This window comes from Littorina saxatilis, linkage group LG14 (assembly GCF_037325665.1).
Source record: "Littorina saxatilis isolate snail1 linkage group LG14, US_GU_Lsax_2.0, whole genome shotgun sequence".
Taxonomy (NCBI): Eukaryota; Metazoa; Mollusca; class Gastropoda; order Littorinimorpha; family Littorinidae; genus Littorina; species Littorina saxatilis.
Window position 1 is genome coordinate 44,244,191 of NC_090258.1, and position 19,375 is coordinate 44,263,565.

The 19,375-nt window shown below is 43.9% G+C and overlaps 1 protein-coding gene across 1 annotated transcript; it reads left to right on the top strand.

Annotated features, from left to right (window-relative positions):
* Positions 1-14,305: 14,305 nt before the first annotated feature.
* Positions 14,306-18,166, top strand: LOC138946713 (carbohydrate sulfotransferase 10-like). Its single transcript, XM_070318120.1, has 3 exons — positions 14,306-14,386; positions 15,594-15,628; positions 16,904-18,166. Exon 3 carries the CDS (start codon positions 17,105-17,107, stop codon positions 18,077-18,079), a length of 975 nt encoding a protein of 324 aa, XP_070174221.1. The 5' UTR covers positions 14,306-14,386; positions 15,594-15,628; positions 16,904-17,104; the 3' UTR covers positions 18,080-18,166.
* The last annotated feature ends 1,209 nt before the right edge of the window (positions 18,167-19,375 follow it).

The following is a 19,375-nucleotide window of genomic DNA, read 5'->3' on the forward strand; positions in this document are numbered from 1 at the left end:
ACACACACAACACCCTAAGACAGAATCAATAAAGAAAACAAATGAGTCAAATCAAAATAACCAATTTGTACAAACCTTGTCAGTACTTAGTTACAGCTGTGAAAAAGATTAAATGTAGACAGTCGGACGTGCAACTATCTTAGATTTTGGTTTTTAAATCAGCGATTTGTCTCACATTTCAAATACCCCTTCCGGTTCACAACATAGCCCTTTTTACAAAAATTATTTTCTTTTCTGATTATTTTTTTTTTAAATTGCACAGTTCTGTGGTCAAATTTTAGCTTTGTTCTCACAACATATCCCTTTCTGAAAATTTCTTTTCTTTTTTGAATTTTTCTTATTTGTGGGGCACAATTCTGTGGTCAAAGTTTCAGCTTTGTTCTCTTCATACTGACCATTCTCTCTCACTCCTAATCTACCTGTGTACACTAGCAAAAGGTTTCACTCAGTACTCTCGTTTTTACATTTAGTCAAGTTTTGACTAAATGTTTTAACATCGAGGGGGAATCGAAACGAGGGTCGTGGTGTATGTGTGTGCGTGTGTGTGTGTGTGTGTGTGTGTGTGTGTGTGTGTGCGTATGGTCCCAAATGAGGACTTGCAATTGCTTCATACCGCCAAACTGAGGACCTAAAACCGAAATGGGGACCCAAAACCAAGTCCTCATTTCGTTCTATTCATCTAACGTCTTCAGAAGAGATATTCCCGTTCGTTTACTATTTTTAAAAGGTCACTGCACACACAAAAACACATACTCATACATGTTTTGACACCGTTAAGTTGACTTTTTTCCCGTTAAGTTGACTTTTTTGACATAAAGAATGTCATAACCATGTTCAAAATGACATTCTTTCCGTCCTCTATAGGCGACGAAATAGGTCAAATTTTGTGCCTTTTTTAGTGTAAAATTCGTCGATGCCGGACCGAGTACTGCACTCAGTGCCGTTGTGGTGCAAGTGCACTACAAAGGCACTGCGCCCAGTGCCGTTGTAGTGCAATTGCACTACAAACGCACGTGAATGTGTGTATTAGCAAGTCCTCGTTTGGGACCATATACACGTATGTGTGTGTGTGTGTGTGTGTGTGTGTGTGTGTGTGTGTGTGTGTGTGTGTGTGTGTGTGTGTGTGTGTAGAGCGATTCAGAGTAAACTACTGGACCGATCTTTATGAAATTTTACATGAGAGTTCCTGGGTATGAAATCCCCAGACGTTTTTTTCATGTTTTGGATAAATGTCTTTGATGACGTCATATCCGGCTTTTTGTAAAAGTTGAGGCGGCACTGTCACACCCTCATTTTTCAATCAAATTGATTGAAATTTTTGTAAAGCAATCTTCGACAAAGGCCGGACTTTGGTATTGCATTTCAGCTTGGTGGCTTAAACATTAATTAATGACTTTGGTCATTAAAAATCTGAAAATTGTAATTAAAAAATGTTTTTTATAAAACGATCCAAATTTACGTTCATCTTATTCTTCATCATTTTCTGATTCAAAAAACATATAAATATGTTATATTTGGATTAAAAACAAGCTCTGAAAATTAAAAATATAAAAATTATGATTAAAATAACATTTCCGAAATCGATTTAAAAACAATTTCATCTTATTCCTTGTCGGTTCCTGATTCCAAAAACATATAGATATGATATGTTTAGATTAAAAACACGCTCAGAAATTTAAAACGAAGAGATGTACAGAAAAGCGTGCAATGCAGCACAGCGAAACCACTACCGCGCTAAACAGACTCGTCAGTTTCACTGCGTTTTGCACGAGCGGCGGACTACGGTCATTGTGAAAAAATGCAGTGCGTTCAGTTTCATTCTGTGAGTTCCACAGCTTGACTAAATGTAGTAATTTCGCCTTACGCGACTTGTTTCTTCTCCCTCAACATCATTCTTCCAACTAGACATAAAAGGCTCACTCTCTACAACCCAGAGTCTAAAACAACAACCAAAATGTATGATACCATAATGAAGGCGAAACTCTCACGAACAAAGACACTCAACAGTTTGCTTTTATTTTGTGTGCGGATAAAAACATTTAACACTTCACATAACATAGTAATTTCTGATATTATTTGTTCATTGTGGAACCTAACAAGTTAGATGATACAACATTTTCAAACAACACTCTCATACATCTTGTCTGCCGAGGGGGACAAATCGTTATATTATCTCCGTGCAGACAGTCGTGAATGTCAAGACTATATGGATATTTCTGCACTTACTTTGTGATGGATAGTGTGCTACTGCTGTTATTCTGAATGTGTGTGTGTGTGTGTGTGTGTGTGTGTGTGTGTGTGTTTGCGTTTGTGAGTGTGTGTGGGGGGGTGTGCGTGCGTGTGTGTGTGTGTGTGTGTGTATGTGCGTGTGTGTGTGCGTGTGTGTGAGTGAGTGTGTGTGTGTGGGTTTGCGTTTGTGTGTGTACGTGCGTGCGTGTGTGTGTGAGTGTGTGTGTGTGTGTGTGTGTATGTGTGTGTGTGTGTTTGCGTTTGTGAGTGTGTGTGTGGGGTGTGTGCGTGCGTGTGTGTGTGTATGTGTGTGGTGGTGGGGTTGCGTCTGTGTGTGTGTGTATGTGTGTGTGTGTGTGTGTGTGTGTGTGTGTGTGTATGTGTGTGTGATCGCGACGGGGAAAGGGGGGGAGATGGGATAGAGCCACTTGTCAATTGTTTCTTGTTCACAAAAGCACTAATCAAAAATTTGCTCCAGGGGCTTGCAACGTAGTACAATGTATGACCTTACTGGGAGAATGCAAGTTTCCAGTTCAAAGGACCTGTCTCTGAAAGGACTTAACATTTCTTACATACTGCTTGACTAAAATCTATACAAAAATTGACTATATTCTATACAAGAAACACTTAACAAGGGTAAAAAGAGAAACAGAATCCGTTAGTCGCCTCTTACGACATGCTGGGGAGCATCGGGTAATTTCTTCCCCCCTAACCCGCGGGGGGCGCGACAAGCAGTCATCGCGTTGATTGTTGGTATGTGACTAAGTGCAGGAATGGTCTTCCCCCGTGTTCTTTCTCACTCGCTACGAACCACTGCTATCGCAGTGGTCCCATGCACACCACTTCCCCACGAACCACTGGATTTTTTTAGCTCAATGACGTCAATTTTTGTACGAAAATAGAGAGGCTGGCTCTCAAGTTTAACCAATCGTCTGCAAATTACCAAGCTAGTTTCACTTCTGTCTGCTGTAGAAGGATGACGCGAGGTTTGATTTCGTACTGGCTGGCTTTGTGCAAATTTGCAAAACAATGGCGTCTACCAGTACGACACGTGCGGAAACACTGCTATCGCAGTGGTTCGTGGGGAAGTGGTGTGCATGGGACCACGGCGATAGCAGTGGTTCGTAGTGAGTGAGTAAACCACGCGAATTTGAAGTGATGGCCCTGCGTTCAGCGTAATTTTGATGCCAGAAAAAGGGTTATTTATACCCCCCACCTAAATCAGCTATTTTCTAAGTAAAACACTTGAAACTTTGCACTGAAGGGCATCAACATATCAACAGTAAATCCTGAAAGTTTCAAATATCTGTGTTGAGTACTTCTTCAGTAATGATTTTTTTACCAACTAATACAAATGGCCAGTATACAGTGGAAAGCATAGGAAAAATCGCACAGTAGGGAGTGAGTTAGAGCCAGGCCAGATCTGAGACACGGAGAACAACTGTCTTCGGGAAACAGAGTGGGCCTTTAAACGAGCAAAATGCTAACGTTAACAAATCATTCTGAAGTGATAAGTTTCTTTCTCCGTGAAACGTGAGACAGCAGAAATCCAAGCCACTTGGTGTGTGAGGGATGGAACGCGGCGAAAGAGAAGAAAGAATCGATGAGATGTCAGATGCAGCCATCTTCCCTACTAGATCCTTCAACGGAGCAGTTTCACTTCAGTGCGCACCCTCACCCCCCCCCCCAACCCCCTCCCTACTACTACCTCTACCCCCACCCACCAGACGAAAGGAGCAGCATGTCATATAATATTATTCTGGGAGAAAATCGCAATTTGGTGTTTTCGTTCGTTTTTTAATTTTTTTTCTTTACAGAATCAGATCGCCGTATCAAGTGTCTGCAAAGGATAATGCAAAGGCGTGTTAGGAGTTTTGTTCGTAGCTGAAGTAGTACAATACCACATGTAGAACAGATTGTGCTCCTTATCGCCTTCATGTACGAAAGTCACACTCTGAGGAAAACAACACAGACATCATACGATCTCATAAGCACCCACAGACATGTTTGACTACCTACTACACACATTTCATATCCGCATAACATGCAAACCAAAATGTTTACAGAAAACTACTTTATGTATTAGAATTGTTTTAATCTAAAAATGTGTAATGATTAACTTGTGGGGTCCTGATTTGGCCTATTATGGTCCGCTGGACCCGAAAAGCAATAGCTAACTAACTAACAAAAAACTACGTATACCGGCATGTTTTGAAAAGTCCCCACACTTTTTTTTAAACTTATTCAATACTCATGTTTTTGTAAAGCTTTGCCGCTCACCAACACGGAATAGTTGGTGCCAATCGTGATATAGAAACATAGATAGAATCGTACAGTGGAACTCCCCATTTAAGACCAACAATCTGAGAAGATCGGGTCTTAAAGTTAAACAGGAGGGAGCCTTAAAGGGGAGCTACATTTACAGAGATTATGGCCAGAAAATCTGAAAATGCAAGGTCTTAAAATGGAGTCTTTTATGGAGGTGGGGGGGGGTGTCTTAAAAGGGGGTTCCACTGTTCTAAATTAATTTCAGTGCGCTATTATATTAAGCTGCATGACGGCGGTAGCGTTGTATTTTTCCAATGATTGTACAGCGCTTTGAGGGGGTCAACCCTGGATACATGCGCTTTATACATATTATGCATTATTATTATTATTATTATTAGCGTTTACGACGGGTGTTTGTATTTCATCTCACAACAAAACCGAAAATCATCCGACATTCCTGCTTTGTTTAATTTACTCGTGTTGTCCATGGGTGAAAACCAGTATCAACGGTAGAGGCATTAGGTGTTACCATTTCGCGAGGAATTACAAGTAACGTATAAGACGGTTAAGAACTAAATGTTACTCAATTGCCTTTATGTTAGACGCACATTGGTAGTTAAAATAACCCTATACATTAATCTATAACCTCAAGAAAAAATGTGCGACAGCTATCGTTGTCACCTGACAACACCTGTCGCCAATATGTTGATAAAAAAAACAAAAAGTAATTAAAAACAAGTCGCGTAAGGCGACAATACAACATTTAGTCAAGTAGCTGTCGAACTCACAGAATGAAACTGAACGCAATGCAACGCAGCAAGACCGTATACTCGTAGCATCGTCAGTCCACCGCGCACGGCAAAGGCAGTGAAATTGACAGGAAGAGCGGGGTAGTACTTGCGCTGAGAAGGATAGCACGCTTTTCTGTACCTCTCTTTGTTTTAACTTTCTGAGTGTGATTTTAATCCAAACATATCATATCTATATGTTTTTGGAATCAGGAACCGACAAGGAATAAGATGAAAGTGTTTTTAAATTGATTTCAAAAATTTAATTTTGATAATAATTTTTATATATTTAATTTTCAGAGCTTGTTTTTAATCCGAATATAACATATTTATATGTTTTTGGAATCAGCAAATGATGGAGAATAAGATGAACGTAAATTTGGATCGTTTTAGAAATTTTTGTTTTTTTTACAATTTTCAGATTTTTAATGACCAAAGTCATTAATTAATTTTTAAGCCACCAAGCTGAAATGCAATACCGAAGTCCGGGCTTCGTCGAAGACTACTTGATCAAAATTTCAACCAATTTGGTTGAAAAATGAGAGCGTGACAGTGCCGCCTCAACTTTCACGAAAAGCCGGATATGACGTCATCAAAGACATTTATCAAAAAAAGGAAGAAAACGTTCGGGGATATCATACCCAGGAACTCTCATGTCAAATTTCATAAAGATCGGTCCAGTAGTTTGGTCTGAATCGCTCTACACGCACGCACACACGCACGCACACACGCACACACGCACACACACACATACACCACGACCCTCGTTTCGATTCCCCCTCGATGTTAAAACATTTAGTCAAAACTTGACTAAATGTAAAAACCACAAATAACACACGGCGTTAGTCTTCTTCCTTCCTTGGTATCCTTACTGACATGGTCACAGACATGACGTCATTTGTGCAACGCTTTTAACACACACACACACACACACACACAAACGTCCAATGTTGTTCTCATTGTAATGGTAAAATCTGCAACGAATTTCAGTTTGAACGCATTTGTGAAGGTAACAGCTGTATCACTGGGTAGGACGAAACCAGAGAAGAGGATTATCTCGTAGCACAAACAGCTGCCTTCGCCTTGCATGCGTGGAACACGACGACTGAACTATGCCTGTGATACTACCATGGTAAGTAATGAGGATAAGATACGATAAGATATAGTCCTGTGAGGTTACCCCTCATGGAAATTCGGGCTGCTTTCTCACCTGGGGAAAGCGAGCTGCCATACAGTACAGTGAGGTGACATACAGTACGGTGAGGTGACATACAGTACAGTGAGGTGACATACAGTACGGTGAGGTGACATACAGTACAGTGAGGTGACATACAGTACGGTGAGGTGACATACAGTACAGTGAGCTGTCATACAGTACAGTGAGCTGCCATACAGTACAGTGAGCTGCCATACAGTACAGTGAGGTGACATACAGTACAGTGAGGTGACATACAGTACAGTGAGCTGCCATACAGTACAGTGAGGTGACATACAGTACGGTGAGCTGCCATACAGTACAGTGAGCTGCCATACAGTACAGCGAGCTGCCATACAGTACAGTGAGCTGTCATACAGTACAGTGAGGTGATATACAGTACAGTGAGGTGACATACAGTACAGTGAGGTGACATACAGTACAGCGAGGTGACATACAGTACAGTGAGGTGACATACAGTACAGCGAGCTGACATACAGTACAGCGAGCTGCCATACAGTACAGTGAGGTGACATACAGTACAGTGAGGTGACATACAGTACGGTGAGGTGACATACAGTACAGTGAGGTGACATACAGTACGGTGAGGTGACATACAGTACAGTGAGCTGTCATACAGTACAGTGAGGTGACATACAGTACAGTGAGGTGACATACAGTACAGTGAGGTGACATACAGTACAGCGAGCTGTCATACAGTACAGTGAGGTGACATACAGTACAGTGAGGTGACATACAGTACAGCGAGGTGACATACAGTACAGTGAGGTGACATACAGTACAGTGAGCTGTCATACAGTACAGTGAGGTGACATACAGTACAGTGAGGTGACATACAGTACAGTGAGGTGACATACAGTACAGCGAGCTGTCATACAGTACAGTGAGGTGACATACAGTACAGTGAGGTGACATACAGTACAGCGAGGTGACATACAGTACAGTGAGGTGACATACAGTACAGTGAGCTGTCATACAGTACAGTGAGGTGACATACAGTACAGTGAGGTGACATACAGTACAGTGAGGTGACATACAGTACAGCGAGGTGACATACAGTACAGTGAGCTGTCATACAGTACAGTGAGGTGACATACAGTACAGTGAGGTGACATACAGTACAGTGAGGTGACATACAGTACAGCGAGCTGTCATACAGTACAGTGAGGTGACATACAGTACAGTGAGGTGACATACAGTACAGCGAGGTGACATACAGTACAGTGAGGTGACATACAGTACGGTGTGCTGCCATACAGTACAGTGCGGTGGCATACAGTACAGTGAGGTGACATACAGTACAGCGAGGTGACATACAGTACGGTGAGCTGCCATACAGTACAGTGAGGTGACATACAGTACAGTGAGGTGACATACAGTACAGCGAGCTGCCATACAGTACAGCGAGCTGCCATACAGTACAGTGAGGTGACATACAGTACAGTGAGGTGACATACAGTACAGTGAGGTGACATACAGTACAGTGAGGTGACATACAGTACAGCGAGCTGCCATACAGTACAGTGAGGTGACATACAGTACAGTGAGCTGCCATACAGTACAGCGAGCTGCCATACAGTACAGCGAGCTGACATACAGTACAGTGAGGTGACATACAGTACAGCGAGCTGCCATACAGTACAGTGAGGTGACATACAGTACAGTGAGGTGACATACAGTACAGTGAGGTGACATACAGTACGGTGAGGTGACATACAGTACAGCGAGCTGCCATACAGTACGGCGAGCTGCCATACAGTACAGCGAGCTGCCATACAGTACAGTGAGGTGACATACAGTACAGTGAGCTGCCATACAGTACAGTGAGGTGACATACAGTACGGTGAGCTGCTATACAGTACAGTGAGCTGCCATACAGTACGGTGAGGTGACATACAGTACAGCGAGCTGCCATACAGTACGGTGAGGTGACATACAGTACAGTGAGGTGACATACAGTACAGTGAGGTGACATACAGTACAGTGAGCTGCCATACAGTACAGCGAGCTGCCATACAATACAGTGAGCTGTCATACAGTACAGTGAGGTGATATACAGTACAGTGAGGTGACATACAGTACAGTGAGGTGACATACAGTACAGCGAGGTGACATACAGTACAGTGAGGTGACATACAGTACAGTGAGGTGACATACAGTACAGCGAGGTGACATACAGTACAGCGAGGTGACATACAGTACAGTGAGGTGACATACAGTACAGTGAGGTGACATACAGTACAGCGAGGTGACATACAGTACAGTGAGGTGACATACAGTACAGTGAGCTGTCATACAGTACAGTGAGGTGACATACAGTACAGTGAGGTGACATACAGTACAGTGAGGTGACATACAGTACAGCGAGCTGTCATACAGTACAGTGAGGTGACATACAGTACAGTGAGGTGACATACAGTACAGCGAGGTGACATACAGTACAGTGAGGTGACATACAGTACAGTGAGCTGTCATACAGTACAGTGAGGTGACATACAGTACAGTGAGGTGACATACAGTACAGTGAGGTGACATACAGTACAGCGAGCTGTCATACAGTACAGTGAGGTGACATACAGTACAGTGAGGTGACATACAGTACAGCGAGGTGACATACAGTACAGTGAGGTGACATACAGTACAGTGAGCTGTCATACAGTACAGTGAGGTGACATACAGTACAGTGAGGTGACATACAGTACAGTGAGGTGACATACAGTACAGCGAGGTGACATACAGTACAGTGAGCTGTCATACAGTACAGTGAGGTGACATACAGTACAGTGAGGTGACATACAGTACAGTGAGGTGACATACAGTACAGCGAGCTGTCATACAGTACAGTGAGGTGACATACAGTACAGTGAGGTGACATACAGTACAGCGAGGTGACATACAGTACAGTGAGGTGACATACAGTACAGTGAGCTGTCATACAGTACAGTGAGGTGACATACAGTACAGTGAGGTGACATACAGTACAGCGAGGTGACATACAGTACGGTGAGGTGACATACAGTACAGTGAGGTGACATACAGTACAGTGAGGTGACATACAGTACAGCGAGCTGCCATACAGTACAGCGAGCTGCCATACAGTACAGTGAGGTGACATACAGTACAGTGAGCTGCCATACAGTACGGTGAGGTGACATACAGTACAGTGAGGTGACATACAGTACAGTGAGGTGACATACAGTACAGTGAGGTGACATACAGTACAGCGAGCTGCCATACAGTACAGTGAGGTGACATACAGTACAGCGAGCTGCCATACAGTACGGTGAGGTGACATACAGTACAGCGAGCTGCCATACAGTACAGTGAGGTGACATACAGTACAGTGAGGTGACATACAGTACAGTGAGCTGCCATACAGTACAGTGAGGTGACATACAGTACAGTGAGCTGCCATACAGTACAGCGAGCTGCCATACAGTACAGCGAGCTGCCAAACAGTACAGTGAGGTGACATACAGTACAGCGAGCTGCCATACAGTACAGTGAGGTGACATACAGTACAGTGAGCTGCCATACAGTACAGTGAGCTGCCATACAGTACAGTGAGGTGACATACAGTACAGCGAGCTGCCATACAGTACGGTGAGGTGACATACAGTACAGTGAGCTGCCATACAGTACAATGAGCTGCCATACAGTACAGTGAGGTGACATACAGTACAGTGAGGTGACATACAGTACAGCGAGCTGCCATACAGTACAGTGAGCTGCCATACAGTACAGTGAGGTGACATACAGTACGGTGAGGTGACATACAGTACAGTGAGGTGACATACAGTACGGCGAGCTGCCATACAGTACAGCGAGGTGACATACAGTACGGCGAGCTGCCATACAGTACAGCGAGGTGACATACAGTACAGCGAGCTGCCATACAGTACAGTGAGGTGACATACAGTACAGTGAGCTGCCATACAGTACAGTGAGGTGACATACAGTACAGTGAGCTGCCATACAGTACAGTGAGGTGACATACAGTACAGTGAGCTGCCATACAGTACAGTGAGGTGACATACAGTACGGTGAGCTGCCATACAGTACAGTGAGGTGACATACAGTACAGTGAGCTGCCATACAGTACAGTGAGGTGACATACAGTACAGGGAGGTGACATACAGTACAGCGAGCTGCCATACAGTACAGCGAGCTGCCATACAGTACAGCGAGCTGCCAAACAGTACAGTGAGCTGCCATACAGTACAGTGAGCTGCCATACAGTACAGCGAGCTGCCATACAGTACAGCGAGCTGCCATACAGTACAGCGAGCTGCCATACAGTACAGCGAGCTGCCATACAGTACAGGGAGGTGCCATACAGTACGGCGAGCTGCCATACAGTACAGCGAGCTGCCATACAGTACAGTGAGCTGCCATACAGTACAGCGAGCTGCCATACAGTACAGCGAGCTGCCATACAGTACAGCGAGCTGCCATACAGTACAGCGAGCTGCCATACAGTACAGCGAGGTGACATACAGTACAGTGAGCTGCCATACAGTACAGTGAGCTGCAATACAGTACAGTGAGCTGCAATACAGTACAGTGAGCTGCAATACAGTACAGTGAGCTGCAATACAGTACAGTGAGCTGCCATACAGTACAGGGAGCTGCCATACAGTACAGCGAGCTGCCATACAGTACAGTGAGCTGCCATACAGTACAGTGAGCTGCCATACAGTACAGTGAGCTGCCATACAGTACAGCGAGCTGCCATACAGTACAGGGAGCTGCCATACAGTACAGCGAGCTGCCATACAGTACAGCGAGCTGCCATACAGTACAGTGAGGTGACATACAGTACAGTGAGGTGACATACAGTACAGTGAGGTGACATACAGTACAGTGAGGTGACATACAGTACAGTGAGGTGACATACAGTACAGTGAGGTGACATACAGTACAGCGAGCTGCCATACAGTACAGTGAGGTGACATACAGTACAGCGAGCTGCCATACAGTACAGTGAGGTGACATACAGTACGGTGAGGTGACATACAGTACAGCGAGCTGCCATACAGTACGGTGAGGTGACATACAGTACAGTGAGGTGACATACAGTACAGCGAGCTGCCATACAGTACGGCGAGCTGCCATACAGTACAGCGAGGTGACATACAGTACAGCGAGCTGCCATACAGTACAGTGAGGTGACATACAGTACGGTGAGGTAACATACAGTACAGTGAGTTAACATACTGTACAGTGAGCTGCCATACAGTACAGTGAGGTGACATACAGTACGGTGAGCTGCCATACAGTACAGTGAGGTGACATACAGTACAGCGAGCTGCCATACAGTACAGCGAGCTGCCATACAGTACAGCGAGCTGCCATACAGTACAGCGAGCTGCCATACAGTACAGCGAGCTGCCATACAGTACAGCGAGCTGCCATACAGTACAGCGAGCTGCCATACAGTACGGCGAGCTGCCATACAGTACAGCGAGCTGCCATACAGTACGGCGAGCTGCCATACAGTACAGCGAGCTGCCATACAGTACAGTGAGCTGCCATACAGTACAGTGAGCTGCCATACACTACAGCGAGCTGCCATACAGTACAGCGAGCTGCCATACAGTACAGCGAGCTGCCATACAGTACAGCGAGCTGCCATACAGTACAGCGAGCTGCCATACAGTACAGTGAGGTGACATACAGTACAGCGAGCTGCCATACAGTACAGCGAGCTGCCATACAGTACAGTGAGGTGACATACAGTACAGCGAGCTGCCATACAGTACAGCGAGCTGCCATACAGTACAGCGAGCTGCCATACAGTACAGCGAGCTGCCATACAGTACAGCGAGCTGCCATACAGTACAGCGAGCTGCCATACAGTACAGTGAGGTGACATACAGTACAGCGAGCTGCCATACAGTACAGCGAGCTGCCATACAGTACAGCGAGCTGCCATACAGTACAGCGAGCTGCCATACAGTACAGCGAGCTGCCATACAGTACAGCGAGCTGCCATACAGTACAGCGAGCTGCCATACAGTACAGCGAGCTGCCATACAGTACAGCGAGCTGCCATACAGTACAGCGAGCTGCCATACAGTACAGCGAGCTGCCATACAGTACAGCGAGCTGCCATACAGTACAGCGAGCTGCCATACAGTACAGCGAGGTGACATACAGTACAGTGAGGTGACATACAGTACGGTGAGGTGCCATACAGTACAGCGAGCTGCCATACAGTACAGTGAGGTGACATACAGTACAGTGAGGTGACATACAGTACAGTGAGGTGACATACAGTACGGCGCTACCTCTTTGTTTTCTTTTTCCTGCATGCGTGTATTCATGTTTCCAAGCCATGGCATTTTCGCTGTGAACTTGGGTTCTTTATCGTGCGTATGCATGCACACGGGGGTGTTTGGACACCGATGAGAGTCTGCACAAAGTTGTCTCTGGAAAATGAATCCCTCGCCGAACGTGGGGATCGACCCCAGGCCGATAGAGACAACTAGATTTGAAGCCAGCGCCGCTACCGAATGACTTGTCCCCGCCCGTATAATACTAATACTACTAATAATACAACTAATAATACTAATTATAAAACCACTAATAATACTAAGGATAATACTAATAATAATACTGGTAACTGCCTCATTGTCCAAGATGCTGCTCCGATCAGACCAATGACGAAGCAACGATTCTTCTTTTTGTCACAGATAAGGATGTAAACAGTCAAAACATTAACACAACTATCCCATAGATGACTACACAAACCTTTTGTCTTGCCATTCAAACGAAATGTTATGCGGTTTATCACTTCTCATCTCCCGCCAGAATGTAATTGCTTTTCCCATGATCACGTTTTGGCGCTAAAGGCTGTGTGCGGTATGTCAAAATGGAACCAAATACCTTGTTTTACAACTTTCGTACATAATCAAGCTAATGTCTTGACAGAAACCACCCCAGATTTCGACTCCTTGCAAGAAGTTCAGGCATGAAAATTCTCCGTATTTTCCGTATTTTCCGTCTTTTTGAAAAAAATAAACCGTTTTTTTTTTCCCCCCCGTTTTTTTTATACCGTTTTGTTGTTGTTTTTTGGGGGGGTTTTTTGTTTTTTTGTTTTCTAGTCATAGTTATAGTAAAATAGTTTTGGGGCCATGTTTGAATCCAATTTTAAGGCTCAGATAGCCCCAGATTGCACCAAATTGCACCCTTGAAAAAAAAATTTTCCGGACCTCCCAAGAAGTCTTGGCGCTTCGCGCCTGCGAAACTTGGCGCTACGCGCCTTCGAATTTTGTTTTCAGTATTTTTTTTCTTCAGTTTTCATGCCTGAAGAAGGTCAATGAAACTCGCTATACTTTCAAACGGATAGATGCCTGAGGCATGACTGAAATGTTAGTCTCGGTCACATAGTCTTATCAGCAGAAGAAATGTACTGGTAAGGTCACCGCCAGGCGGTGCGTGTGTCAGTATAGTGTATCATAAATGACAATTTCACCCCCTCTAATTATCTACCAATTTCAGTTGGTTTTAACATTATTAATATATCTAATGATCTCTTGCCATAGAGCAAAAGTAACTTTTTCAGAATCAACACGTGTTTTTGCGCTGATCATATGACTCATACTGATAATGACAAATGTAACGATGTTGTTGTTGTTGTTGTTGTGGATGGATACTGATGATGCTGCTGCTGCTGCTCCTGATGATGATGATGATGATGATGATGATGATGATGACGATGACGATGATGATGATGATGATGATGATGATGATGATGATGATGATGATGATGATGATGATGAAGCTGTTTGTTTCAGCGTGACGTCATACTCAAAACGCTGTGTGTGGCTGTGTTTTCTGCTGTGCAACATCGTGTTTATCTGGGTCACATTGCACTCGTCAGGTAGGTGGGTCAAGAGGGTACTTCTCCAGGTCTGGGTCCTATTTTGTGACAAGAGGGTTATTCTCTGGAGCTGGGTACCATTTTGTGACATGCTTTCTGTCAAGTGACAAGAGGGTTATTCTCTGGAGCTGGGTACCATTTTGTGACATGCTTTCTGTCAAGTGACAAGAGGGTTATTCTCCAGAGCTAGCTACCATTTTGAGACAAGCATTCTGTCAAGTGACAAATAGGTTTTTCTCCGGGGCTGGCTACCATTCTGAGACATGCATTCTGTCAAGTGACAAATGGTTTTTTTCCAGAGCTGGCTACCATTTTGAGACATGCATTCTCTGTCCTTTGAATGGTTATAACGTATAACGTATATTTAATGGCAACTAGAATGTTATCTCTTCACTTTCTTTCATTAATACTCCACTTCAAGAATGATACAGACATTCAACAACAAAACAAAGTATACATTGTTTTTAATTGTTTTGTATTGTTAGCATTTAAACCCATGTCAAACCCTCTGGTTTCCATGTCACGCGAGTGATGTACTTTGAAGTGCTTGTAGAAAAAGAAGAAGAAAGACTGAAAGCAGACAAGTCCTCGAACAATGACGAATTGTAAAACGTTGTCCTGAAGATTGCATTGTTCTCGTATCTAAACAAATACCTGTAATGATCCGATATTTTATGTGAAGTATGTCTCGTATGTAGGCATGAAATCCTAAAAACTGCATGCCAATGTACCGGATCATCGCTGAGGTACAGAGCTTTTTATTATGAAACCCCTTAACATTTATCCCTAAAAAAACCACTCCCGTGTTTGACTGATCATGCGATCGACTCGTGCATCAGTACAACTACGACTACAAAAGAACTACGAAAGATTTCCAAACGATACAACCTGTTCTGGACAGATAACTGATCTTTCTTTCTTTCTGTATTATAGTAGTTGACAAAGTGTGCCTTTCCTTGATTTAAACGAATTTTAATTGGTACCTGACGTTTTTGTCCGGTTGATTTTGGGGCTACTTACCAGAGTGGCGGTCACGTGACCCTAATACAAGAAATCAATGATCCGAAAGTGTGCCATATCGCCAAGTGAAGTACCTTTAATGGCATAGAACGTTTGGACAAAATAACTCGGGAATTTTTGTTTTGTCGGGGTACAAAGCTTGTGCAATAATTCTTTTGCTAAATTCAATTCCACGATTGCTTTCCAGCACTGTCAGGATGGTCACACAGGATAACACTTGACGTGAGTATTATAACACAACTAGGGGAAAGGCTCCTAATATGGACCGGCTCCTAATATGGACCACCTACTGTTCTGACAAACTAACGGCGCTAGAGCGCTCAAAACAATTGCATTCGCTTTAGTCACCCTCTCTGGATAAGTTGCACAAACCTCAAAACCGTTAGGCCTTTTCGCTTTGTTTCACTTTTGGCAGCGTTCACTCTAAATTTGCCGCCTAAATCGGACTCGTTTCTGTTCACAGCCAAAGCATTTATCAGACAAAAATGGCTCTATATGACAGCTAAGACCGTATTTGTTACATTTTAGCCGTGTTCACCCCGAGTTTCTACTGCAAACAAAAAATAATAGCAAAACCTCAAAGTATGTGTGTGTCCCATAATATGAACCACCTTCAATAAATCGAAGATAATAAAAGCTAAAGGCAATTTTAATTAATTCATTCAGAAGCTTGCTGAAAATAACCTGTTACTAGCCCTCGAGATTTTAAAGAATATAACAAATAGTCTTTTTTTTGTGGAAGTTGATAATTTCACTTATTTTCACTCTGTTTTTGACAAGCTTCTTCAGTTTCCTGGTGTGCTTCAAATATTGCTCTCATCAACCCGAAACATAAATCTAAAGCATATTTGAATTAGTCTGACTTGCACACTAAGTTGTATCATGCTATTTTGAAGTATAGGGGGCTTTTTACAGTGATTCGTGAAGGCCGCTTCACCGGTCCATATTGGGCGCCCAGGCTCCTAATATGGACCATTTGTGATTTTTTTTCTGTATTTTATTTTTGCTGAAAGTCTATCAAAGCTTATTCACTCTAATTGGGCCTAACGGTTAACCTAAGAGAGAAGGACTACCAAACACAAAATGAAACTTCTTCGCAAGAAAACAAGCTAGTTATCAGCATAAAACAAAAAGGGGGCCATATTAGGAGCCCTTCCCCTACTGCACACTGTTTGTGTGTGTGTGTGTGTGTGTGTGTGTGTGTGTACGTGTGCGTGCGTGTGTGTGTGTGTGTGTGTGTACGTGTGCGTGCGTGCGTGTGTGTGTGTGTGTGTGTATGTGTGCGTGTGTGTGTGTGTACGTGTGTGTGCGTGTGTGTGTGTGTGTGTACGTGTGCGTGCGTGCGTGTGTGTATGTGTGCGTGTGTGTGTGTATGTGTGACTGTGCGTGCGTACGTGTGTGTGTGTGTTTGCACGTGCGTGCGTGTGTGTGCGTGCGTGTGTGTGTTTATGTGTGTGTGTTTTGATATACAATTTGTTTTGTGTGTCGTTCGATCAGTCCTTGGCAAAAGAATCCACATCACACATCGAGAATCGCATCGCTAATGAAAACGCCCCGGAAACAACAACCCCATCAAATCCCGCAGCGTCGCGTCAACTGAGCGAGGCAGAAGTTGCCTCCCGTTTCGAGAAGCGGCGACAGGTTTTGCAATCAGCATGTCAGAAGTGTGTCCAATCTTCTGTCTTTCGCAGCACGAAGATGAGGACAGTGGAGATGTACCTTTATCCGCCCGTCATCAACCTGACAATCTCGTACTGTCCGATTCAAAAGACTGGCTCCACCACTTGGAAAACTATTTTTAGATCTATTCGCAAAGCGATGAAAGCGAGACACATTCCTCCAGTGGAGATCGACACGCCCCCTGGAGAGAGGGATGTCTTGTTCGCTTTTGTGCGCGAACCGTACGGCAGGCTGCTCTCGGCGTATGTCGATAAACTGTTTGCACCCAACAATTTGTTCTGGCACAAAACGGGACGATATATTGTGCAAAACTTTCGTCCCAATGCCTCCCAGCAAAGTCTCCTGTGCGGTCACGACGTCACATTTCCCGAGTTCGTCAAATACGTCATTCACGCGCAGACGACAGGAGGACACAGAGACGGACACTTCATACCGACTCACGATCACTGTGAGATGTGCAGGTATCCTTACACGTACATCGGACATTTGGAAACTCTTAAAGAAGACATGCCTTTCATTCTGAAGGCGATACACTCGCCAGTCAGCTACAATCAAACCTTCGAAAACGACACCATCGAAAACTCGTTTGCAATTCCGCTGCGCAGAATGCGCTCGCATGTCGAACGGTGCATGAGTCTAGACGAAGCTTGCAGACGAGGGTGGAAGAAATTGCAGATACGAGGCATCATCCACAAGTCTATACCTTTTCCCTTGACAAGGGAGCAAACTCGTCACATATCTGCGGAAGAGATGGGTGCGGTAGGAATAGCTGCCCTTGCTCGGTCAGGGGAGGTAATGGAGAGAAGGGAACAGAAGCGGGAGGCGGCGAGAGAGGCGTACAGCGGGTTAGACATGGCGGACAGAGACAAGCTGCAGCGACTCCTGGCGGTGGACTGTCACATGTTTGGCTTTGACCCCCAACCTTCGCTAGTCTTCCCCGTCACGCCGCACACATCTCACACAAACTTCTCTTATTTTGACCTGTATCAATAGAATGCTTGTATATGTATACACACAAACTTCTCCTATTTTGACCTGTATGAGTAGACTGCTTGTATCGATTCACACACTTCTCCTACTTTGACCTGTATCAGTAGACTGATTGTATATATGTATATATGCACACGCAAACTTCTCCTATTTTGACCTGTATGAGTAGACTGCTTGTATCGATACACACACTTCTCGTACTTTGACCTGTATCAGTAGAATGCTTGTATATATATATAGACACACTTCTCGTACTTTGACCGGTTACAGTAGACTGCTTGTATCGATACACACACTTCTCGTACTTTGACCTGTATCAGTAGACTGATTGTATATATACACACACTTCTCGTACTTTGACCTGTATCAGTAGACTGCTTGTATCGATACACACACTTCTCGTACTTTGACCTGTATCAGTAGAATGCTTGTATCGATACATACACTTCTCCTACTTTGACCTGTATCAGTAGACTGCTTGAATAGATACACACACTTCTCCTACTTTGACCTGTATCAGTAGACTGACTGCTTGAATAGATACACACACTTCTCCTACTTTGACCTGTATCAGTAGACTGCTTGTATAGATACACACACTTCTCCTACTTTGACCTGTATCAGTAGACTGCTTGTAGAGATACACACACTTCTCCTACTTTGACCTGTATCAGTAGACTGCTTGTATCGATACACACACTTCTCCTACTTTGACCTGTATCAGTAGACTGCTTGCATAGATACACAAATTGTATCAATACACACACTTCTCCTACTTTGACCTGTTTCAGTAGACTGCTTGCATAGATACACAAATTGTATCAATACACACACTTCTCCTACTTTGACCTGTTTCAGTAGACTGCTTGTATCGATACACACACTTCGCCTACTTTGACCTGTATCAGTAGAATGCTTGTATAGATACACTCACTTCTACTACTTTGACCTGTATCAGTAGACTGCCTGTATAGATACACACACTTCTCCTACTTTGACCTGTACCAGTAGACTGCCTGTATAGATACACACACTTCTCCTACTTTGACCTGTATCAGTAGACTGCTTGTATAGATACACACACTTCTCCTACGTTGACCTGTCTCAGCAGACTGCTTGAATAGATACACACACTTCTCCTGTCCTACTTTGACCTGTATCAGTAGACTGCTTGTATAGATACACAAACTTCTCCTACTTTGACCTGTATCAGTAGACTGCTTGTATCGATACACACACTTCGCCTACTTTGACCTGTATCAGTAGACTGCTTGTATCGATACACACACTTCTCCTACT

Excerpts from the sequence above, each read along its gene's own strand:
- LOC138946713 (XM_070318120.1), top strand. The coding sequence starts at position 17,105 with ATGAGGACAGTGGAGATGTACCTTTATCCGCCCGTCATCAACCTGACA.